Below are 25,949 nucleotides of genomic sequence, written 5' to 3' on the forward strand. Positions count from 1 at the left end.
CAAAAGGAAAATTCAGTCATTCCAAAAGTCAAGAGTTTCCGTAATTTTCCATGAAAAAGTAGAAAAAAAATATCTCCCCTTGGTGAAAATTTCGGACTTTAGCGTCAATTGTGGTAGCGTCGTGTCGTAGTTTCGTAGTGTCCGGAGATATTTTTGATATTATTCTTGCATTTACAGCTGAAGTAGAGAAAAACTTGCTAATTTACCACTTTTGAACATGCAACGTAACCACTGTTGTTGACCTTTTGTAATAAGAAGCGTGACTCGCCATAAAATGCAGCAATTAACGAAGTAAAAAAAAATGGCTTCGTCAACGATGAAACGCTCCGTAGACGATCTCCTCTCCAGTTCGCAGGAAGTGCTCGGCAGCACGTTAAGCAGCGTGAATCAGGCGTTGCAGCAAACGTTGCAACGTTCGCCGAGTCCGATCCGAAAAACGCTTCTCGCTGCTTCATCGCCTTCCTCGTCGACTTCAACGTCGCAACAACAACTGACAGCTAGTCCGCCGCCGCCAAAAGTTTTCGTCAAAGAACCGGATGGCGGCGACATTTTTCTGCCCCTGAGTCCCGTGCCGCTCGACAAAACTGACGCTCGCAGCACCACGAGCGACGACAGCTACAAACTGAGTCCCACGTTGCCCGATGCCGTCAGTTTGAAGGAAGGCAAGTCGCCGAAGGGCGAAAAAGAACCGAAACACAGCAAAAAGGAACTGACGATGGCGGAACGGGCAAAGAAGAAAAATTGGTACAGCGTCTTGTATCCGAGTTACAAATCGCGCTGCGAGGATTTCAAGAAACTTTTCAAAGAAGTGCCCGACGAAAATCGTCTCATCGTGGATTACAGTTCGGCCATTCAAAAGGACATTCTTGTGCACGGGCGACTTTACGTGTCGCAGAATTATTTGTGTTTTCACGCGAACATCATCGTGTACGAGACGAAACTCGTGCTCAAATGGAAGGAAATCACGTCAATTGTCAAGGACAAGACCGCGCGTGTCATCCCGAACGCCATTTCCGTGTACACGGAGAACGAAAAGTACTTTTTCACGAGTTTTACGGCACGCGACAAAACCTACATGATGCTCTTTCGCGTGTGGCAAAATGCCCTGATGGAAACCCCGATGGCGCCGCAGGAACTTTGGCAGCAGGTGCATCGCGTTTACGGCGACTCCTTGGGACTCACGAGCGACGACGAGGACTACATCGATCCGTATGACGTCAATTATGCCGAAAGTGGGTCCGGTGATATTAGTGTAAGTGACGCGCACTCGTCCAAAGATAAGACAACGACCACGACAACGACGACGTCATCGAGCGGGCAACACAGCGATTCGATGTGTACGGCAACGGATCCAACGACGACGACAACGGCACGCAAACCGACTTCGCTCAAGCTATCGGGCAAGACGAGTGCAAAGATAAAAGTGAAAAAGGGCGAGTTATCGCCGATCGAACAACTACCGACGGACTTGTCAGACACAAGTGATTCTGATACGGGAACTGGCACAGGCACGAATGTCGAGTCGAGCATTATGGAACAGGTGTGTAGTTTTGTTTTTCGATAATTTTTTGATAAATTTTTGATAAGGTTGCTCCACATTTTTTCGAAAAAAAAAAAAAATATTTTTTAAATTTTTAAGAAAATATTCGATTTTAAAAATGTTTTCGGCTTTTTAATAAATAATTATATTTTTATTTAATATTAATTAATTAATTATTTATTTTTGTACTTGTTTTTTTTATTTTTTTACAAATCGATTTGTCTCAAAAATTTTTGATTTTAAAAAAAAATTAATTTATTTTTTTAATTAAAAAAAAATATTAATTTAATTTAGGCCGCTCCAAATTTTTTTCTATGTTTTTGTCCCCTGCCCCATTTCAACAGCCGAAAATCCTATGGGGCAAAATAAAAAAAAAAAGTTAAAAATTTCATCAAAATTGACAATTTTTTGGTCCTTTTCCTTACTTTTTCTAAAAATATTTCCTGAAAATTATTTTTCAAAAATTTTTGACGGTTATTTTTATGAAATTTTTATGTTAAAATTTTTAACTTGAAATACTCTGAGATTAATTTTAAATTACCAAATCTCAACGTATATACCAAAAAAACAACTAAATTTTTCTTTAATGACCAAAAATTGTTTAAATTTTGTCATTTTGTATGAAAAAGTATTTCAAAACTTTTTTTTTTATTTTTTTAATTTTGAAAAAATTGTTTTGGGACAAAAACATCGGAAAAAATTTGGAGCGGCCTTATTAATAAAAAAAAAATTAATTTAATTTTTAATTTAAAATTAAAAAACAATTAATTCAATTTGAAATTTTATTTATTACTATTATTTTTTTAATAATTAAATTTATTATAATTTTTCTTATAAATATTTGTAATTTTTTTAATTATTTTCACAAAATTTCGATTTTTTTAACATAAAATATTTACATTCAAAAAATATATTTTAATTTATTTATTTTTATTTTATTTTTATATTTTATATTTTATTGTTAAAAATAAATCAAAAATATACTGATATACTGATCAATAAAAAAATTTTAAATCAAAAAAAAAAATCGCCAATTTGTAACACGTAAATATTTAGGATAGGGTATTTTAATGGCTGAAATAATTGAAAAAATATTTTATTAATTTAATTCATAAATTTCAAAATTTTCAATAGTACTTAAAAGATTAAATTAATTTTAATCTATTTTAATAAGATTTAATTATTTTTTTTATTCAATATTTTATTTTTAATTTAAAATTTTATTTTTTAATAAAAAAAATTAATTCTTTATAATTTTAAAATTTTCTTAAAATTAAAATTTTTAATTTTCAAATTTTTTTCAAAATTAATTTTAATTTACTATAAATTTAATTTAAATTTAAAAATTCTCAAAACGAAACAATAAAAAATTTTTTACTCATTTTTAAAATATTTTGGGAAAAGTCGACAAATTTCTTTAAATTTGAAAAAAAAATATTTAATAAATTTTTCGAAAAATATATTTTCGGAACTAAAGTATTAAAAAATAAAATTGGAGCAACCTAACATGTTTTTTTTGTTTTGTTTTCCAAAGATAAGATTCATCGATTTCATTTTTATCTTTTAGGTCGAATGTGATTCAATGCATGAAGGACGACAATTGGTTCACACGATATTGCCGATCAACGTGGACAACTTGTTCAACTTGCTCTTTTCCAAATCCAAATTTCTACTAGAGTTCCATGATTCGCGTCGCACCACAGACTTCCTGCCCGGCGAATGGACCCTCAACGAGGAAAAAGCCATGAAATGTCGCTGCGTGAAACTCACCGTTGCCATTAATCAGGCAATTGGTCCCAAGTGTTCTCACGTCACGGAAACGCAATGGTTGCGCCAATGTTCGCGCGAAGGCTCGCTATACGCCGTCGACATTGAATCCGTGAACGAAGGCATTCCGTATGCCGACAGCTTCAGTGTCTTCTTGCATTATTGCTTGTCACGCACGATGGACGACCACACGGTGCTTTCGGTGCACGCACAAATCAAATACAAAAAAAGTGTGTGGGGCGTCGCAAAGGGTTTCATCGAACGAAACACCTGGAAGGGGCTCGAGGACTTTTTCAACGGGCTACTGAAGGCGTTGCAGAGCGAATATTGCATTCCGCCCGCCAAAGTGAAAGCTCGTCGAACACGTCGTGGCAATTCGTTGCAGAAAAATCAGCATCTAGTCGATCCGAGTGCCGCGCATCCCGCCGACGACGCCAAAAGCAAAAGCTACAAAGACAGTATTCCGCAATATGCGAAGGCGCGCACAAGCATTGTCACGGAAAAATCCGCCAAAGACGGATTTTTGTCGTCGAAACGTAGCCAAGAAAAGTTCCTCTCATGGTTCGTGATCAGTCTTCTTGTCGTTCTCGTCGCTGTCAATGTCTTTCTGTACTACAAGCTGAAAAATCTCGAAAGTGTCGCGAACGACTTGCCATCCGATTATCTCGGCAAGCTCCAAGGATACGACGAAAATGGCGGCAATGCGCCCGAATCTCACGCAGATTGGCTCAAGCTGCTGCAGCAACAGGAAATCCATCATGCGCAAGAAATGCAAAAGTGGCAAACGTTGTTACGCACATCCATTGACATGCTAAAGAAAATCGAAGACACTCTCAATAGCTTGCAAGGTCTGATTCACACGACGAAAAAAAGCTAAAAAAAAAACAACGAATCACAATCACACAAAACACACCGTTGAAAAAAATTAAAAAAATATTTTTTTACACTTTTTTTTTTTACCAAAGTTAAACTAACTTTACAAATAATCCACAGAAAAAGGCCTTTGAATTTTTTTTTTTTGTGATTTTCTGATCTCTTCTTCACGCCACACCAGACTAACTTAAGATAACTGCTGTCAATTTAAATTAACAGAAACAGAAGCTTTTACAATATTTACCAAAAAAAAAACATAAAAATAAATGTTAGTCACGTAGATTGTGTGTTGATAAAAATTAGGACAAAATTTGTTGATGTACCTATCTTTGGGATTTGTTGAACTGCAAAAAAAACGTTGCTTTGTTATCCTGTTAGAAAAATGAATATAAATTATCCAATAATTACCCCAGTTGATGGTATAAAAAATTAGAATTAAGTGATAAAAGAAGGAAATAAAGTGATAGAGATGTATTATTTAGTTATAATAAAAGGATGTCTTGTTGTTTTAATTTATTTAATATTTTTACCATTTTTAATTTATTTTTTTTTTCTTATACAGAGTGATTTGTAAATTTTTCGTCATTTCTTATTAAACTTTGAAAGAAACATTTTTTTAAATTTTTTTTTAGAAATTCTTTATTTTATTTAATATTTAATAAATTATTTAAATATTTTTAAATTATTTAGGCCGCTCCAATTTATTTTAATTTAATCCAATGGTAAAATAAAAAAAAAATTTTTTTCAAAATTTACCATTTTTTGGTCTTTTTCCATTTTTTCAAGAAATTTTCAAAAATTTTTTAAAATATTTTCAATTTTCAAGAATTTTTGTATTGTAAAACAAAATTTAACATGAGAAATTCATTCTCAAAAGTATTTGCAAAAAAAAATATTTTTCAAATTTTTTGACGGTTTTTTTATGAAATTTTTTTATTTAAATTTTAACCTTGAAGTACTCTGACATTGATTTAAAAGTACCAAATCTTAACGTAAATACCTTAAAAACAACTAAATTATTCTTTAATGACCAAAAATTATTTAAATTTTTTCATTTCAATAAAGGTTGATGAAAATTTTAAAAAAAAAACTTTTGGGATTTAAACATAAAAAATTTTAACGGCCTTTAAATTAATTAATTTATTTAATAATTTTAATAAATAAAAAGAGATTTTATTCATTTATTATTATTTAATAAAAAGAATTTTTTTCTTAGTTTTTGATTTTTTTTAAAATTAAGTTTTTAATTTTTCAAATAATTTTAATAATTTTTTTTTTATTTCAATAAAGGTTGATGAAAAATTTAAAATCACTCTGAATTTATACGTTTTTATTTGTTTAAATTTTTTTCAGTTTAAATTTTACGCTTTAGTCGAAATTTTTCTATATGAAGCTTTTCTATCATTTTTTCTCAATGGCTTTTTTTGAAATGAAGTAAGAAAGAATTTTAATAATTTTAAATGAATAAAATTTTAATACAAATTATTTTTATAGATTTTTTGTGTTTTCGAAGCTTGAAATATTATTTCTAAGGAATTTCGTTTGAAAAAAATTTTTTTTTGTATTTTATGATTTTTAATTTTATTTTAAGTTATCTCTGACTTTGATCCAAACCTAAAAAAATTACATAACTTAAAAACTACAATCTACAATTAGACCGATTTTTTATATTTCATTCTTTTTGTTTAATTGCTAATAATATTTATATTCATTTGTTAAGAAATTTATCAAGAAATATTTTTTTAGCTAAATTTTGACTGAAAAATTTCTTCATAAATTTTTCTTTTCTTTCATAAATTTACGGATTTTCGTCTAGTTTTTTTTACTTATTTTTTTTTTGTAATTTTGCATTTAAATTAAATTTTGATTAAAATTAAATTTAGTTTGAATTTTGAAATAAATTTAAATTTTTCATAAAATTCACCCAATTTAGTTTAAATTTTAATCTAAAAATATTTTAAATCTTGTTTTAAACGAAAATTATTATTTGGAAAATTAAAAATTATTGTATCTAAGGATTTTTTTACAAAATGCTAAACACAACAAAATATATCAGTTAAAGATATTTTAATCGTAAAAATTATTAAAAAAAATTGCCTGAATTTAAAAAATAAAAAATAAATAATTTTTCAAATATCACTTTAAAGTAAAAGGACAAAAAATATGAAAAATCTTGATTTTTTTATTATTTTTTTATATTTTATTTATTATTCTGTTTTAAGATCTTTGTATATTTTCTTTCCAAACGAAAGTGAATGAAATCATTTTTTTTTTGCAGCTTAAAATTTAATTTTTGTTTGTCCACATTGAGCTTCGATATATATTTTCTTTTTTTCATTTTAATAAAAGTTGTGCTTTCCTGAGCATTGCTTCGGTGTCTTTTCGACGCTTCTTGACTTTTTTTCCCCCGTAATTTAAGGAGTGTGAGGTAGCATGATGCTTTGATTGACGGTATTCCGTAGCTCGGTAATTGTGTCGGTCCAATCTTGCTTGGCGATGTTTGGCACAACTTCGACGAGAATTCGCGTCACTTTTTCGACATTTTTCTTGAACATTGCGAGCACCTCCGGCACGGAAACCTTCTCGCCCGACTCTCGCCAGCAATCGTAGTCCGTGGCAAGAGCGATTGCCGCATAGCAAAGTCCCGCCTCCTTCGCGAGCACAACTTCCGGCACCGTTGTCATGTTGACGAGATCACATCCCCACTGCTGGAAAACTTTGCTTTCTGCCTTGCTGGAGAAACGCGGGCCTTCGATGGTGCAAACGGTGCCCTTTTCGAAGACGGAAATGCCGAGATTCTTTGCCGTGTCGATGATGACTTTGCGTGTGCGATCACAAAATGCCGGTTCCATTGGGATGTGACAAACGCCCCAGGGACTTGCTTCGTTGCCGTCGTAGAACGTTTGTGCGCGTTTCGTTGTGCGATCGATGAAATTGTCGATAATGACCACGGAGCCCGGACTAATTTCCTCACGAAGACTTCCGGTTGCCGTCGAAACGATCAAATGCGTGCAATTCAAGTGCTTGAGAGCCCAAATGTTGGCGCGGTAATTCACCGTCGACGGCATTATGGAGTGCGAACGACCATGTCGAGCCAACAAAACGCAATCGACACCCTTGATGGTGCCCTCAATTAGTACATCCGACGGATTTCCGTATGGCGTATTGACAACTTTCTCCACACGATTGTCGATTATTTCGGGATTATCCAAACCCGAGCCGCCAATGATGCCAATCTGCAAAAAAATAGAGGAAATTTCACGATCGATAATTGGAATTTTTACTTTTTTGCGAATCGCGGAAGGAAATTTACCTTAATTTTTATGGGATCCATGGTTTTAACCTGAGATGATTTCGTGGAATAAATGCAATTTTGACAGTAAAAAGGAAGGAAATGGAAAAAACTCGTGTTATCGCTTGATTTTTCCCGAACAGCTGAGTAGTGATAACAGAACCCAGCTTACAGAAAAAATCCCTGCCCATGTAAACTGGGGGCGGCAGGATTTTTTTTTCTGTGAGCTAGGCTTTTTTGATGCTCATGAGGAGTACGAAAGGGAGAAAATTATCAATTTTATTCGTGTCACTCATTTCGATGGAAACGACTGATAGTTTTGAGATAATTTTTTAAAAAAATTTAAAATTTGCTTTAATTTTGGTCAAAAAAAATTTTCAATGAAAAAATTTCAAATTTTTTTTAAGATTAAAATTATCTTTTAAAAACCGAAAAATAGATTTAAATTATTTTTTTGGGGGAAAATGAAAATTAAAAATAAAGTCCGATTTTCAAAGTCGAAAATCAAATGGGGTAAAATATAAAAAAAAATTAAAAGTTTCATCAAAAATGACCGTTTCTTGTGTATTTTCATAATTTTTCACGAAATTTTTAAGAAATTTTTTCGATTTTTGGTAGTTTTTGTATTGAAAATCGTATTTGGATCGTATTTCTAAAAAATCTTTCGTAATTTTGTAAAATCGTATTTTTAAAAAATTTCGTCAAAATCGTATTTCGTATTTCTAAATTTGTAAATAATAATTTTCATAAAAATTATTGAATTTTTCAAAAAAAAACTTTTTTTTTAATTTATTGGGCATTTTGTATGAAAAAAAGTATTTTAAAATTTTTTATTATTTTTTTAGGGTCTAAATAACTTTTCGCAGAGAATTTTTCAGGAAAGTCCGATTTTCTTGCATTTTCGTTACTCTTTCGAAAAAAAAATTACTCGGAGGCTGTATCTCTTAAGACAACTGAAAAAAAAACACATTTCCATTTAATATTATTTAATTTTATTTTATTTCATTATTTATTGTCAGAAGTTTATTTTAGTAAAAGTTTTTTGTTTATTTTTTTTTTTTAATATTTACAAAGTACATAACTAGAGAAATTATACAGTAACTTTGCATTTTAATTTTTTTTTTCATCCTGTCTACTAACAATGACACATCTAATAAAAAGAATTTCTTTTCTAACTTTATTTTTATTGTTTTTCCACTCATTCTCTATGTTTTTTTTTAATTTATAATAAGGTAGTAATTATTTTATAATTAATGAAAAATTTTCCACATATGATTTTGATTCGATTTTTTTTTTTTTTTTTTGTATATTTAATCCTTAAAATCTAATTATTATCATTTTTTTAAATTTGTAATTGAACATATTTATTGTCATTTTATAATTTTTTTTTGTTTGTTAGTATATTAGTATTAGAGTTTTATTGTCGTCGAGTATTATTTGATTTTACGCCTCAAGTTTAATTGTTAATTTTTGCAAGAGGCTACAAATTGATATTTTGTTTGATATTTTCCGTTTCTTTCTTTTTTTAATTGATATTTTATTTTTTGTGCTTTTTAATTTTTTTCCACATTAAGTTTCATCGACTGATTTATTTTTTTTTTTATAATTTTATAGTTAAACATGTTTATAATTATTATTTATATTGTATATAATGTATAATTAATTATTTATTTATAATAAAAGTGTAAAACTTATTTTTTTTCTTGTATTATTAAACAACAGCATCATTTGATGAGCGCTTCGTCATCAAAAAATTATTTCTTATTTATATTGTCAATTTTTTTATTTAATTATTTATTTATTTTAACAGAACATAAATTTTTAATAATAATATTTTTATGATTTTTTTTAAATTGAATAAAAATTGTACATTAAAAATTAATTAAATGCTATTTTCTTTAAAAATCGTAAAAACAATGAACAATATTTAATTATTTAACATTTTATAACAAATTAAACCAATTTTGGTAACATATTTTTTTAAGTACTTGTATAATTTTTTAATTATTTAAAAATGTTTAAAAAGTATTTAAATATTTGATTTTAATTATTTATTTTTTTTTTTTTTTGTATATTTATCATCGACTCGTTTTATTGTCACTTATTTCTTAATTTTTTATTGTTTATTGTCATTAATTTAATACATTTTGTTAGTAATTATTAGTAAAAGTTAATTATTATCGTTAATTTTTAATGATTTATTAGTTTCAGTGATAAAAGTTTTCATTTTCACTCCACATGCACCTCGCAGTCGCACAAGATTTTCCCAATTGTAAGATATGTTTTTCAATTGATACGCCTGGTTGTTCAATATTTTTCCTTATTTTGATACATATTGAGTTGCCAGTGATATTTTCATATGCTAAAACATTTTTTTTTTTTATTTAATTAAGTGATTAGTAGTTTTGCTAAATTTGTAATTGTAAGAAATTTTTGTGAAAAAAGTTTTATTTTTAGTAAATCTATCTAAGCATTTTTTTTTTAAAGTTAATTTTAGAAAGGAAAATTGAAGATTTAATTTTTTCGTGTGTCTAAATATTGAACTATCAGGCGTATTTGAAGTTAGGGAGAGATCTTGTACACACACCGAAGATCATAGAGTTCACTCCTAACAGCAGAATAAAGGTTGTGATGATTGTGCTGATGTTCAACATGGATTTCACGCCAGCACTTGTAGTTGCGTTTCTCACGTGGATTTTCCATCCGAGATTTCTATGCGTGTAACACTAAAAAATTGGATTTTAGGACAGTTTTATGTGAAAAGTTTAAAATTTCTTACCTGGTAATACACTAAATCGGGTGTCGTGGCATCAACAGTCCAATTGAGTACTGCGGGTTTGCCATTTTCTTCGCATTTTAGGTTGAGAGTTTTCATGTATTCCTCAAAAGTTTCAATTTCGGCGGATTTGTCGATCGTCTTGTGTTCCCATTCGCAATAACGACCCGCTGCAGTTGGCATTGGATAGCCCTCTGACATTTCGACGCCAGCAAAAACTGTTTCTACGCTCTGTTTTTGTTGAGATTGTTGTCCGTAGCCTCCCTCAGCTGATGCCGTGATGTAAAATGGATGATATCTAAAAAAAAAATTTTTTTTTATTAATTTATTGTTTTTTTAAATTTTATTATTTATCATCGTCAGGTGATAAAATTTAAAAAAATAATAATTAAAATTTTTTTTTGTAATTTTTAAGATTTTTTAAAATTTTAATTAGATAAAAAAAATGTCAGAATAAAAGTAAAAAAATAATTATATAAAAAATAATTTTGAAAATTTTTCAAATTAATTCAGTAAAGAAATTTAAAAAAAATAAAATAAAAAATTAATAATTTAATTTATTTATAAATTTTAATATTTTTTTATATATTTAAATTTGAATGATTTTTATGTGTTTTTTAAAATTTTAATTAATTTAATTAAGGATAAAAGTTGAAAACAATATAAACAAAACAAATATTTTTAATTTTGAAAAAATTAAATAAAATTGAAAAAAAATTAAAATTATAAAATAAAAAAAAAATAAATAAAAATGATAAAAAATCTTAAAAAAATATTTTATGCAAAACAGTAATTTTTGATGAATTTTTAATTTAAAAAATAATAAAAAATAGTCAAAAAAATTTTAAAAAATTATTTTATAACAAAGTGTTGAATTTTTCAATTTTTTTCTCAAAATATTTTTCGAAGGATGTAACAAAAAATTTCAAATAAAATAAAAATCTGCTAAATTTGTTACGTACTTAACAGGTTGTGTTGGATCGTTGCCTCCTTCGACGATAAATGTATAAGTTTCGCCACGAACGACATATAATTCGGGAATCAGCAAGTCATTCAGATACCAAGCGATGCCCCATGAAGGATGTCCCGTGATCGGTGTATAACCTCGTTTGCCGCCCGTAGGTCCAATTTTCGCTGTAATTGTCTTTTCTCCCTTTATCGTGCGTGATGGCCATGGTTTAACACCCGGTTCGGGTTTGTATCCTTCCAAATTTGACACGCATGAGTGATCGTTCTACGAAAAATATGAGATTTTTTTTATTTTTTCTTGGGAATTCCTAGAAAAAACTCACCGTTGACGAGAAATTGATACGAATATCTTCGACAGTGACATCCATGCCGTCATGCGAATGCGCGTTCGCCTCATTGCGCGAATTCAAAGGACCAATAGCAGCAATTACGCTCAACTAAAAGAGAAATTTTAGATTTTTTCTTAAAAAATTTTCACAGAAAAACGAACCTCTCGATCCAAGTGAATCGGCAAATCGTTAATCGGCTCATTGGTTTGCAGCAATCTCTTGTACGTGATGTAAGTCACTTGATTTTCACGACGCCCACTCACTGTCGGAATGAAATACGTTAAAAAATTTCAAAATATTCGCATGAAATTTGTCTCACCCAAAATGACGTCATTTCTTCCGCCAATCCGTTGATCGGGACAAACACCTTGTTTGCCATCGCATTGCGACAAGTGCGACATGTAATAATCCTCCGCCTTGAAAACGCGCTCTTTGGTGTCGTAAAATGCGACAACAACATCTGCGCCAACCATTTGAGGGCGTCCTGGGCTTCCCGAGAGACCAAATGCCATATATTGGTTTTCCATGATGCGACCTGCGAGCTCGATGACGACATATTCGCCTTGAATGTGCCATTTGACTTGCAATTTGTTGTCGATGACCTCTTTGCAGTTCGTAATTGTTGGTTTGGGTGTCGTTGAGGACTAAAACCATACAAAAGAGAGAATTAGTTTTTAAAGTTTGAGGAAATTTTTAATTTAATACCGTAATGTACATGATTTTAAGAGAATTTAAAAAATAAACTTAAAAATTAAAAAATAATAGGAAAAATATTCTAATATTAAGAAAATTTAAGAAAACACAATTTATCTTAATATTTTATGAAAATTTTTATTTTTTTATATTTTTATTTTTTTTATAAAAATATATAAAAAAATAAAACTATTTTAAAAATTTTGATTGAAAATTGAAAAAAAAATTTTTTAAATTTTAATTCCTTTTTTTTGTAAAAAAGTAATTTTTAGTTTTAATTTTTTTCAAGTAGTTTTTTCGTAAAAAGGAATTAAAATTAAAAAAAAAATTTTTTTTTTCAATTTTCAATCAAAAATTTTAAAATACTTTTATGTTTTTATATATTTTTATAAAAAAAATTTTAAAAATATAAAAATATAAAAATTTTCATAAAATATTAAGATAAATTGTGTTATCTTAAATTTTCTTAATATTGAAATATTTTTCTTATTAATTTTAAATTTTTATTTTTAGAATTATACTCTTAGAATTATATAAACTACGGTATTATCACCTTTTAATCGCCTTTTAATAACAATTTTTATTTAAAAAAAATTAATAAATAAAAAATTAAAAATAAATATTTTGTAAAAAAAAAAATAAAATTTTACTCATTTAAATTAATTTTTTTTTTATAATTTTTGCTTTATAAATATTTTGATGTTTTTAAAAAATAAATAATAAATTTATAAAATAATTTTTATTTCAATAATTTTATTGAGTTTAATTTATTTATATATTTTTTTAATATAATATTTTTTTTATATAATATAAATCCAAAATTTTTTCAAAAATAAAAAAAATATGAATTAATTTTTAATTTACAAAAAATTGGATAAAAAGTGAAAATAAAAAAAATTGCAATTAAAAAATTTTAGATGAAATGATAATATTAAAATTTTGAATTTTTTCAATAGAATGAAAGACACTGAGATAAAAACTCACAGGTTTAATCCACCACCACCAAGGCTTTGAAGGCATTAATTAATCAAAAGTCAAGTCACTAGATTCAAATAAAAAAGTAAAAAACTTACCGCTTTTTTCGTTTGTCCCAACGCCGGAGGAACATCCAAATCCTTCGGAATCATGACGTGACCAAAATTATGTCGATACTGGATGCAATAAACGGCAAGCCATTCAATGTCGTAAACCGTCAACGGAGCCGGCAATTGAATCTCAATATCTTCTCCCTGATATCCGCGCAACGGATCTAACGAACCCGCCTCATTCGGGACTTTGACGCCCATCACATGCGGCTCCGATCCATTTCCCACGAGGAAATATGCGTCAGGACCCGCGCCATCATAATGCAAGTTCGGGATGTAAAATGTTCGGGCATCCAAAACGGTGATATTGCTGGACCGCAAACCATGAGCAAGTCGTTTAAATTCTGGCAACACACGTGATCGCGGTACTTCAACACCTGCTGGGATAAAGGCTTCGCCAAAGTTCACCTAACGGAAGAAAAAAAAATCGGAAAACAGTTCGTGAGTCACTCATTTCCCCTCTCTCGAGAAAAGTTTTTTTTGTTGCAAAAACAAACAACACGAAATTTATTACATTTTCGTCCTTTTCACCGCCTCGACGCGCCACGCCGCCGTCTATTGTGTATACGGGTCACGTTTTGCGTGCGCATAAATTTTTCATTATGTTTTGTCTAGAGGCTCTGTTCTATCGGATATCATTTAAATTCGCTCTATGCAACGTACATTTACTATTTTCCTTTATTTTATTATTATTTTTCGATGTGCCATTGTGCGATGTACGAAGAATAGCCCACAATGATAAACGCCAACAAAATGGAAAATGCCACAGTTATAAACACGTTGAACTATGAAAGACTTCTACTATGGCATAGTACTTACTAAAATATATGAGTTTTGTAGTTCATGAAGTTTAAAGAGGTTTGTACTACGAAAGTTATGGCAGTTTAACGAGATGTGACAGACACAAAATTGCAAAATTCTTCGAAATGTTGGTTTTTCTCGGGAGAAAATTTAAGGCAAACACCATTAAATTTCTGTTGTGTGCACAAAATAAGCACCAAAAAGTTTCCATGCCGTGCGCGGAACGTTGGTATGGTGAATAAAACCACAATTTTCCGTTCTCATTCGTACTTTTCCTTATTTATACAAATTCTTTTTTCATGTATTAAATTATGAAGATTAAACATTGCAAAGTTACAAGCATCTTTCTAATAGTATTGGAATTTAAGAGGAATTTTCACTGCAGAACTTTCTCGGAAAGTCTTTGACAACTTTCAAAGGTTTCATCTCTCTCTCTTTAATTTTGAGATTTGCTACATCAGCAATTTTCATCCTTGTTCAATGCAAAGAAAGGTTGTTATGCTATTGATTTCAATCAAAAAAGGTAATAAAACGTTGTTTTTTGAGTCACAAAAAAATTACGTGGGTGAACATTTTTCTCATTCGCATGTCACCTAGATGGGCAGTTATAACAGGACGCGCTTCCCATTTTTCACAACTTTTAATGGTTTTCACAAATCTTATTATGATGAAAAAAATATATAGAGGAAGTGTGTGTGCGTTCATTGCGCGTGTTTAATTACATTAGAACTATGAAATGCATCAAAAGTTTAATGAAAAGTGCTATAAATGCGAGGTGCAAAAGCTTCGTGAAAGTACAGTAAGGTCTCGTGTTTTGCAACCTCATGAAAAAAATTTTTAGTGTGTCATCGCTCTTTAGACGTAAGAAGCTTTTTTTGCTTAATTTTAAGAATACATCGGATGATATTGATGTTTTTGTTTCTGAAACTGTAATTTTTTTGAAGTCAATAAAAGTGTTTTTGAGCAAATACATATAGCTGGCGAGAATTTATATTGCTTATGATTTCTTTATCTTTGGAAAAGAAGATCGGATAATTTTTTTGTATTCGGGTGTATTTAAGCTGCAGTTCTTGCCGGTGCTATGTAATTTATAATTTTGTTAGTTAAACTCGTTAGTTCATCAATAAAATCATCAATACTTTGACCGCCTTTAGATGTGTTGCTGATGAATGAGAAGCTTGTACTAATTGATTGTGAGATGATTTCAAATCATGGAATGAGCTTGAACCGTTGTATCCGTCTTCTCAAAATAATTGCAAAGTAACGAGTCTCCCTTATTTCTTAATAGGCTTTCGAACTTGTACTGAATTGTTAGAATATCCTTTTTTCGGAGTAAAACTTTTGTTGCTTCTAATAGGTAGAATCAAGCTTTCTGAGAAACGACTTTTTTTACCATATGCATTGATATACATAAATAAGAAGCTCCATATACTTTGATCGATATTTTGTTATTCAAAGCTTATTCTTTGCTTCCTTATTTATCAAAAATCATCTTTATTTATCAAAAGCTTTAATATTTTTAAATTTTGCTCCTACAGTATTTAAAAAAAATATATAAATTTTGATAACTTTGTTAATTTTTTGATAAGTAAGAGTAAGATTTTTAAATGAAGTTTTGAAATTTTTTTATCAAATTTGGATAAAAATTCAAAATTTTCTTTACATATGAAGAATTAAAAATTTTTTTTCAAATTTTAAAATCTTCAGGTGTCCTTCTTAACGAGACAAACCTGTATTTTTTTTTACTAAAAAATAAGTCCATATTTTGTTTTTATATAGAAAAATTCTAAATGAAGAGGTATCACGATACATCGCCAATGGCAAAGTGTTATAACGAGATTTTATACTGTTTATTGCAAACTGTGGAAAGACATTTTCCCGTGTAGAACGAGAAAAATAAGAGATTTATTTATATACTTTTTTAAATCGTGCTGGGCTGTTTGTCATAAATACAAACATTCGTACTTTTTTCCTTATTCGAGATAAAACTTAAATTAAAGTCATCTTACCGTAAATCGTCGACACCACACGGATATCCATTTAATGTCACGAATACGCTTTCCCTTTGGGAGTCGCAAGATCATGTTGGTGTTGTTGTGCGCTTGCAATACGGGAGGTTCTCTGGAAAAAAAAATTGTCAAGTTTTTCAATCGATATTAAGAATAAAAAAAAATAACTAATGCTCAGCTAAAGCGAAAAAAATAATAAAATGAAAATTTTCTAGATAATTAACCAACTCGCAAAAGAAAATGTGATTAAATTTTATTTATTTTTCCCTCCTCTTTCGTTATTAGACAAAACGCGATGAAAGAGGAAAATTATCGTTAAATTAATTGTTTATATCCACAATTTTCGCATCTTACCTTCCTTCGTACTCCTCGGGATACGGAACGATAGTGCCTTCCGGACTGGGCACTTGCGTATTACCAATCCAGAAAAATGCATCGGGAGCTGTTCCGTCATACGAGAAACCCTTGATGAACAAAATCTCATCGTCAACGGCGTAAATTGTACCCTTTAATTAGTAAAAATTATTAAATAAAATCGGATTATTTTTCATGGCTTTGTAATTAATCTCTTACCTTGACGTTGTGTCCAGCCTCCGAAAATCTGCCAATTAGACGACCGTAGTATGGCTCTTTCGGTCGAGATTCCGCTGAAAAATGCAAGGAAAATAACATTATTATTGAGAATCCACATAATTTATTTTTCAAATTAATTCGTAGAAGGCTTTAAAAGCTAATAAAAGTTAATTTGTGAAAATATTTTATATTTTTTTTTTTTGTTCAAAAGGTACTTTTAATTAACTTTCAACAAAAAAAACTATAAAATAATTAATTTTTCAGAAAAAAAATATTCAGAAAAGTTACAGTTTTCCAAAATTAAAAAAAAAAAGTTAAAATTAAAAAATTTAACAGAAAAATCTTTTAAGAAATAATAATAATCAAAAAGATCCGTAACTTGAGAATTTTTTATTTAAATTTTTTTTAAATTATTTTAAACATGAAGAAAAAATTTTGATTTAAAAAAAATTCTCTTTTAATTATTTTATTAATTTTTTATTATTTTATTAATTATTTAATTACTTTAGTTATTTTTTCAAGCCTCAAAAAAAACTTTTATTCTATGAAATAAATTTTCAAAAAATTATTTTTTCAGTTTTCTAAATTTTATGGAAATTTTTCCAATCAAAAAATTAGATTTTTTCACGTCATATAAAACAGGAAAAAAATTCTGACGATGATTGCGATGTCGACAATGACATGACAAAATTATTACACAAACTGCATTTATGATGGCAAACTGTCGATCACAATAAATAATAATAAGCGTCATTGTGACGTGATGCGACAAGTGGATTTTCATGCAAATTTCCCCGAAACTCCGACTCAACTGCGACACATTTTGTGTGTCAATGTCCCATTAAGTCACTAAAAAACTATTGACCTGAAAAAATCTATATCCATTAAAAGGTCTGTCATTGTTCACGAAAAAATATGAAAAAATTCTTTAATACACCAAATATCGATTTTGCTCAATGTGAAAAGCTAAACATGAAAAGAATCGTTTTTATCGGTGATATGTTGTATGAGATATTGTGCTATAAAAAGCTAGGTAGAGCAGAAAAAATTACTCAAATAAGGATAATTCATCAAAGTGATTGATACCAATTTTCTATTTGACTACGACCATGGAGCGATGCTCGTCTATTGTTTGCGTTCGAGTCTTATTTGGCATGCATGTGGCAGCATATGAGGCAGTAACAAATGAAAACCGATTTATTCATGATAAATTGTGCACTCAATCATTGAACTTTCATATTTTCCAAAAAAGAATGTGCAGCAATGTAATTCTGGACGAGAGAATGGATGTCTCTCGTAATTTGTGGAAATGGAAATTGAATTGAGATTTCTTTATCAATCACTTACGAGAAAATGCAACAGATTCACGTTTTCACATCTTTTTTTTTCTCTGTACAAATCAAATTACATCAAAACGAAGACTTTGCTTGAAAACACATAAGACTAAGCTCAGTGACGCATGAATAAAATCCCAACTCATACAGGAAAAACATCATCAATACCATTAAAAATGATCCTTTAACACATTTGGGTTCAGAGATGGACTTTAGAAAAATTTTCGTGAATTTACGATTAAAAAAAATAAAAAAAAATTTCAGGCTAAAACTTTAGAAATTCAATTACTCGAAAAATAAGGGCTCAAAATACAAAAAAAAATAATTTTTAATTTTTTTTAAGGATTTTTTTTTAAGATTATTACTTAAGAATTTTATTTTAATTTTTCAAAATTAAAAAAAGGAAATTTCAGAAAAAAATTAAGTCAACTAATTTTGGCTTTTTTTATTTAAAAGTATTAAGTAAAAGTCAAAATTTTTTCCAACCCTGAGTTAAAAAAAAATTGTAAATTAATTTTAAACAAATTACGTAATTTAATTAATAATTAATTAAATTTTAATAAAATTAAAATAAATTTAAAAAAATTAATTAATTAATTAATTAATTCATTAATGAAATAATAAATTAATTAAAATAATTAAATTAATAAATTAATTAAATAAAATTATTAAAAAAATAATTAAGTTAATTTTAAATAAATTTTACACAAGGCAAAATTAAGTAATTTTAACATTAGCTTGAGTCAACTAATTTTAACTTAAAAAATATTCTAAAAAAAATCCCAAAACTTTATTTTGACCGGCACTGAGAAAGTAATTCGACGCACAAGACAACACCAACAGAGTATGAAAAAAAAGTAAATTTGACATGATTGTCACATACGTTTATCTTCATCCTCTTTCGTTACTTGTCGAGCAGATTTTTTTTTTGTCGTTATTGTTGTTGATGTTGTGGTAGATGTTTTTATCACATCACAACTAGCTGATATCGTTCAGAGAGCACTTTAAAGCCATGAACGAAACTTTAAGGGGATATTGAGTGAAGAGTTCTAACGAGTTTATCTTGATTTGAAATTCGTTTGAAATTTGATTCGAATATTTGGTTTTGTTCAATTTGAAGAATTTTTTAAAAGTAATTTTTGTGTTTTTTCTTAAGTTTAAAAGAAAACGAGAAATAAAATCCAGAAAAAAACTTAAAAATTTAATAAAAACAAAAAAAAATTAAATTTGATAAAAAAACAAAATATCTTTCCACGAAATTTTTAGAAAATTTATCATTTTAAATTAATTAAAAAAGTTAAAATTAAAAACCTTCAATAAAGAAAAATTTAGAAAATAAGAAAAAAAATTAATTTTAGAATTTTTTAGAAAATCTCAAAGAAAAATTTAATAATTCTTAAAAAAAATATAAATTCCTTCAAAAAAATTCAAAGAAAAAAAATATTAAAATCTTTAGAGAAAAATTACTGAAATTAAAAAAAAAATAAAAACATCCTAAATCTCTATTTTTCGACGTTTTTAAAGTAAATTCAAAGGAATCTGTGCTTATTTAGGTGCATCGAAATTACTTCAAAGACGTCTCACTTTACATTTCTACCTGAATTGCTTCGAAAATCTTTCCATTAAGCACATCGCTCCAACAATCTGCCACCCTCTTTTTAAAGTAAACCACACCAAACTGCCTTTAACATCATCAAATAACGAAGTCACATTCCGTGGAGAAGAAAAAGAGGAGATTTCTGTGACATGTTCGCAATAATAATAATAACAATAATACACGTAATAACATTCAGCATTATCGTCTCTGCCGATGTTGTGTTTATTTTACGTGGGGAGCGTTAAAAATATCGACGCACGTTATTTTGCTTCCTCAACAGTTTTATTTGCCGAAGGGTGAATGAAAACGATATTTTGTGTAACATATTTATTGCTTTTTGATGAAATCAAAAGCACATAATCATCATTTTCGTACTTTTTTTTACTGTGTGACATGGTGTTGATTGACTTTATTTAATTATGCTACGATTTCCGATGAAATTCGATTTTGTCGTGTTTGTGGTCACCAGTCTCGTCAAATTTCAATGCAATTTGTCGATAATATGCGGTTTTTTAATATTGAAGAATTAATTGTTTCGTGTAACAAAAAAATTCTTGCAATCAAATCATGATTTCAAGAAGGTCATTTTCAGAAATTCTCTTCGAAACCAATTAATTTACACCTTCTGGCAAATATTTAGCATATTGTAGACGAAATTTGTTCTTTGAAGTGAAAGTAATTGAAAATGTCATCACTGACAAGAAACTCACATGACCCAATATTCAGCTTTTCATAAAAAAATGGCATGAAATTTTTTAATGGTTTTGTGTTAGTTAAGCCTAAAGCAGTCCAAAAAACCTAAATTTAAAATTTTGAAAGAGCTGAAGGGTTTCTATGCATTTTTAGTGAGATCGGGTATGTCAAAGAGTTACTTGAATATACCCAAATGCACTAAAAATGTCTAAATTATCAATAGCTCATTCCAGAATTTTAAATTTAGGTTTTTTGACCTGCTTTAGGCTTAACTAACACAAAACCATTAAAAAATCTCATGCCATTTATTTTTCGATGAAATGCTGAAATCGGGTGATGTGAACTCGGATGTTTTCCCGGAATATAAATAAAAAAAAATTTTGTTCCTAAAATTACATTTAAGAAACTAAGAAATTATGAATTTTGATAAATTCAGAATAAAAATTTTCAAATATTTGACAATTTACGAAGAAGAGAAAATTCTTTTTTCTGTGTTTTTCTTAAATAAAAAAAAAATAAATTTTAAGAAATATCATCTTAATTTTTGTCTTAAAACCTTAACATAGTTTCTGACTTTTTCTCAATTTTTTTTAAATAATTTTTTGTTCATTTTTGTTTGATAAATTCTTGAAATTCGAGCTTATTTAAATTTTGTTATTGTTATTTCACAAAAAAAATTAAACTTACATTTAAAATCAAAAAAGCTTTTAAAGCAAAAATTCAAAAAAAATTGAGCTAAGTCTAAGGACTTCACATCTTAAAGTGTCAACAAGCTCAAAATATTACCCAGATCAGTTTAAAAAAAATTTAAAATTATAAAAATGTTATAGAACTTGGAAAGAATTATCAAACGACATTGCGTCATCAATTTCTCCCCTGAAAAAAAAAACGTGACTTTAATTCAACAACAAAACTCACCAAAACACTGAATATTCTCACTCTTCATACGCGAATTCCAGACAATAAAAGTTGACGACAAATGCATTCGCGTCTCAGTTTCTATCGAATCCCTTATCATGCAAGTTTCATTTCTCCTCATTTTGGCATCGTGTACCTTGGGAAATGCCTTTTTGTACGAATTCCTGCTTCAATTTCCCAAACACGCACTATGGGCTGCTTACAAAGTAAAATACGGCAAAAAATATTCGTCGTCTGAAGAGAATTCGTGTATAGATGCTTTTTGGAAAAATGCATTGGAAATACGGGCTCATAACAAATTGTATGCCCAAGGTCTCGTTTCGTGGAAAAAGGACTTGAATCCATTCTGTGATCGAGATCCAGCGGAGTTTATTCAGAAAAATACGGGTTTAATTGTGGAAGAAGTTGCTCCTAACTTGGAAGCGGGAAAAAATGTAACTAAGGTCGAAGAGGAGGAAAAAGAGCCTTTATTAAAATCGTCGAATGTAGCAATTCCCGCCGAATACAACGGATGCAAAGCCATCCCGAATTGGTATGTTCGTGATCAAAAAAATTGCGGAACATGTTGGTCCTTTTCCGCTTTGGGATCCATCGAGGCAGCTTACTACAAGAAAAACTCCGTTCTCCTAAATTTATCGGAGCAATATTTAACTGATTGCGTTTACGACAGAGATGGTTGTAACGGCGGATGGATGCCCAAAGCTTATGACTACATCAAGAATGTCGCGAACGGAATTGTGGATGAGACAAGTTATCCCTATACCTATCGCTACACCTACACGGAGGAAAAGTGCAAAGCAAACGATAAAACGCGCGTCGCTAAACTCGGACCGCAAGTTTCATATTTCACTGTGGCATCTGACGATAACTCCATCAAGCGAAAAGTCATGGAAGTTGGCCCGTTAGCAGTTGCAGTCGATTGTTCGGACTGGGTGAAATACAAATCAGGAATTTACAGCAGCGACACGAGAACGTTCGCGGCAAATCATGCAGTTTTGATTTGCGGATGGGGCACTTTCAGAAATACCCCTTATTGGATTTTGCGAAACTCATGGGGTCCGGATTGGGGTCTTGAGGGTTACATTTGGGTAAACGCACAACGAAGTACCAAAGACGCTAAAATCACGAAAGGAGGACTTTTTACGCAATACGTCTTCTATCCATCATTGGCTTAGTTAATGATAACAGAATATTTTTTTAAAGGTAAATAAAATTTTCAAGAACTGCAAAAATAGTGAAAAAAAATTATTCGAGAAATTATTTTTTTTAAGATTGCAGATGAAATGAAGTTAAGGAGAATTTAGTAAATAGAAATTGATTCAAATCGTGTTTATAGTTTATTTAGATTTCTAAGAAACGCATTTAAATAATAAATATTTCATAGAAAGGAAAACTTATTAATATCTCTGATATGACAGATGGCAAAGATATCAATAAGATCTTCCTTTCTTTGGAAAAACATTTAGTTTCTAGGTTGAAAATATATTAGAGTTATCTCTCAAGGATTTGCGTAAAGAGCGTAAGGTCTTCGGTTCGAGACAAAAAATCATGAAAAACTTTACTGACTCCAATCATGCTCAAAATTTACTGAGATCTTTTAGAAACCCTCTGGGAATTTTTTGGAGGGCTTAGTGAACTTTGAGGTCGCCTGCTTGGGATGATAGGTAAAAAGCTAAGATCCAGTATGAAACCGTACCCTACCCTATCCTAAAGATTTGCTCCGACTACTTTAGTAAGAGGTCAATTGACCCGCTTTAGAATTGATCAATTCAGGTCCAAGTTTTTAATTTTCCTTGTTTTGATTCATTTTATAAGAATCAATCTAACCTCATAAATTGTTTTTGATCATGATTTTTGGTGCTAAAGATGATCAATTCTAAAAGAGGAAAAAATGACTTCTTAATCCTTAAGGCTTAAGGGGTCATATTGATCCCCTAAAGAGTTTATTTAATTCCTAAGGGATCAATATGAGCATTTAGGTTATGGGGTCAATCTCATCTTTGAAATTGTAACCCCAATGACTATGAAAACTCAATCAATTAATTAAACAATCGCTTTATTCTTCCAAAATTATCCAGAATATCGTCAGCACGTCTTGCTTCTTTTCTCTCTGCCACAAAAGCGACATCTCTCCCTCGTAACCGACGACAGGTAACAGCAATATTACCTGTCACCGGTTACAAAATCCATATTGCGATGTTTACGATTCTTCCAATTGACCCCTTGAGAGGTTCATTAAACCACTTAAGTAAATTTTCTGATCCTTTAAAGAATCAACTTTAAAGTCCTTTTCGACGATTTATCTCTTTTTTGAGCCTGTAGATATAAGACTCAAAAGAGGATAAAGTTGATTCATTAAGGGATCAGAAAGTTCACTTAAAGGGTCAATTTGACTCCTGAGAGGTATGAAGTGTGAGTTATTATCATCCTTATCAGGACATAATTAAGCTGATTCGTCTTTTCGTCAGATCTAAAAGTTCAAATTGATTCTTTGCAACGCGTGAGTCCAACACGTCATGACGACTGACCTCCAACAAACCACCAGTAGACTAGTAAAAGCCATTAAACATTCAAAAATAGTTATTATGTCGGTGAATGCCATTTACAACTAAAGTATCATTATCACGAATGTATGTTGCGTATGTATCAGTGCCATCATCAGTGCATTAAAAACAGCAGTCATACATATAATTCAACAAACAAACAAACGATCGTTGTAGACAATAAAATCCATTCATTTGTGTGACGAGCTTATAATAAAATTACCAAACACGCTATTTGTCCCACGATTGTTTTTGTTTTGCTAATTCGCGCGGTGATTTTTATGCTGCGTGTAATAAACAACTAGTATTGACGAAGAAGCAGCAAAATAACATATTGCGAACGCTAAAAAAAAAGTTGTGCTTGTGACAGCAGCAAGTCGCAAGACGACATTAAAAATCTGACTGACAAATTATTTGCATAAAAACTTATGCTTGACCTACTTTGGAAATTACTTTGGAGAGAAAAACTTCAACTTTGCAGAGAAAATGTATTTTATTCCTATTTTACAAAAAAAAAAGTAGATGAATGAAGAGTTTTCTTTAATTAAGTGTTGAATGATACTCAGTCGAAAAACAAAAGAAATTTATTTCAATTTTCTATTTAAATAAAAAAATGAGTTTAATTAGAAATCTCTTTCGTCAGTTCTGGATGTAAATTAAACTTTTAGAGTAGAAATTTAAAAAAAAAATATTATTTAAAAATTCTGTTAAAATATATTTTCGATAAAAACAAGGAAATTTTTTAATTAAATGGTGACTTCACCTTGTTCAAGGACATCACATCCAAAAACAGGAGTTTAGCGACATTGAATAGTTTTAGCCAAAAACTATAAAAAAAAGATGACCAAGGTTAGATTTTTAATAATTTGCATCATTTTGTTGTTGAAAGGTGTTAATTCGGCGACTGTCATTTGTTGGTTATTAAATTTTGTATTTTATACGAATTTCGCGAGATTCTTACCACAAAAAATATATTTAATTTTTCATGATTCATAATTTTTTTTAAAGTAATAAGATAATTTTTTAAAGTCTTCTTCATTTAAAATTTAAAAATTGATATTTTTAGCCCGAAGAATTTTTCTTTATCAAGAATTTTAACAATTAATTGTTCAAAAAGTTTCAAATTTCACCCAATTTACACGTCAATCTTTTGAAAACTTTGACAAATTTCCATATCATGAGTCCCTGAGGGCACTTTCTGTCTGTTTATCAAGTATTAAATACAGTTCACAGCATACATTCATTACATTATGTAATATAATCGTTTTGAGAACCGGTTTCATATGTATATGCTTTCAGCTACAAGCTCGTGTCTCTGCTTTAGCTACGAGCAAGATTATGGTAGAATTGTGCGTAGTTAAAAAACGCTGAATTGCAGACATTTATGAGTCTAGTCCAGAAAGTTGCGTTGTAGGCAGAGATTATTTTTTTAATTTTATTTACTAACTTTGGTCTCTCTCTTGTTATGTAATCAAATTTTCTGTCTTGTCTCAACATTTTATGCCGGTTTACGACCTCTTTAATTTTTTTTGTATTTTTTTTTGTTGAATCTTAATTTGGTTTGAATGGATTGTTTTTTCTTTGTGAATAAATTTTAGCACCTTTGTTGTTGTTGTTGTAATTGTGTCATATTCTTAGTCATCAAAAATTTATTTATTTGAGAAAATGTTAAAAATTCACGGTTTAAGAATTTTTTGCTTTTCTCATAGTAAAAAAATAATTAAATCATCACGAAAAATTACGAGAATTTTTTTTTAACAATTGATAAAAATTTATTTATTTAAAAAATAAGTAAATCATCACGAAAAATCACGAGAAAAAAATAATAAAAAAATTAATAAAAATTTATTTATTTAAAAAAAATGAAAAAATTTTAAAATTTTACTGTTTAAGAATATTTTGCTTTTTTCGTAATAAAAAAATTAATTAAATTAAATCATCACGAGAAAAAAAAAATTTATTGACATAAATTTCTTACCATAGTTGATGGATAGCAACATCAGCAACAATCCTGAAACATTCCTGACGTTCCATATCCTTCTACCACGACACGAATTAACGGAAAATATTTCTGTACCAAACATTTTTAAAGTTTTTTTTTCAATTATAAATTCACTTTTCACACAAATAATTTTTAAATAATTTTTTTTTGCTCGT

At 29.3% G+C, this 25,949-nt stretch overlaps 4 protein-coding genes across 4 annotated transcripts; 2 read left to right on the forward strand and 2 right to left on the reverse strand.

Moving 5' to 3' along the window:
• Nucleotides 1-4,644, forward strand: LOC134834799 (protein Aster-B-like). The gene is made up of 2 exons (XM_063849582.1): nt 1-1,540; nt 3,108-4,644. Exons 1-2 carry the CDS (start codon nt 302-304, stop codon nt 4,182-4,184), a joined length of 2,316 nt encoding a protein of 771 aa, XP_063705652.1. The 5' UTR covers nt 1-301; the 3' UTR covers nt 4,185-4,644.
• Nucleotides 4,645-6,501: 1,857 nt separating this feature from the next.
• Nucleotides 6,502-7,624, reverse strand: LOC134833745 (S-methyl-5'-thioadenosine phosphorylase). The gene is made up of 2 exons (XM_063848176.1): nt 7,494-7,624; nt 6,502-7,416 (listed from the first exon to the last, which is right to left on the reverse strand). Exons 1-2 carry the CDS (start codon nt 7,512-7,514, stop codon nt 6,595-6,597), a joined length of 843 nt encoding a protein of 280 aa, XP_063704246.1. The 5' UTR covers nt 7,515-7,624; the 3' UTR covers nt 6,502-6,594.
• A 2,394-nt stretch (nt 7,625-10,018) lies between these two features.
• LOC134835473 (protein Skeletor, isoforms B/C) lies at nt 10,019-25,886 on the reverse strand. The gene is made up of 12 exons (XM_063850351.1): nt 25,771-25,886; nt 16,708-16,781; nt 16,489-16,640; nt 16,135-16,246; nt 13,313-13,732; nt 13,224-13,247; nt 11,866-12,190; nt 11,708-11,808; nt 11,541-11,654; nt 11,211-11,482; nt 10,252-10,546; nt 10,019-10,198 (listed from the first exon to the last, which is right to left on the reverse strand). The coding sequence occupies exons 1-12, from the start codon at nt 25,874-25,876 to the stop codon at nt 10,019-10,021; spliced, it is 2,175 nt and encodes a 724-aa protein (XP_063706421.1). The 5' UTR covers nt 25,877-25,886.
• LOC134833403 (uncharacterized) lies at nt 21,348-22,479 on the forward strand. Its single transcript, XM_063847712.1, has one exon. It carries the CDS (start codon nt 21,348-21,350, stop codon nt 22,422-22,424), a length of 1,077 nt encoding a protein of 358 aa, XP_063703782.1. The 3' UTR covers nt 22,425-22,479.
• Nucleotides 25,887-25,949: the final 63 nt, after the last annotated feature.

Source organism: Culicoides brevitarsis, chromosome 3 (assembly GCF_036172545.1).
Source record: "Culicoides brevitarsis isolate CSIRO-B50_1 chromosome 3, AGI_CSIRO_Cbre_v1, whole genome shotgun sequence".
NCBI lineage: Eukaryota > Metazoa > Arthropoda > Insecta > Diptera > Ceratopogonidae > Culicoides > Culicoides brevitarsis.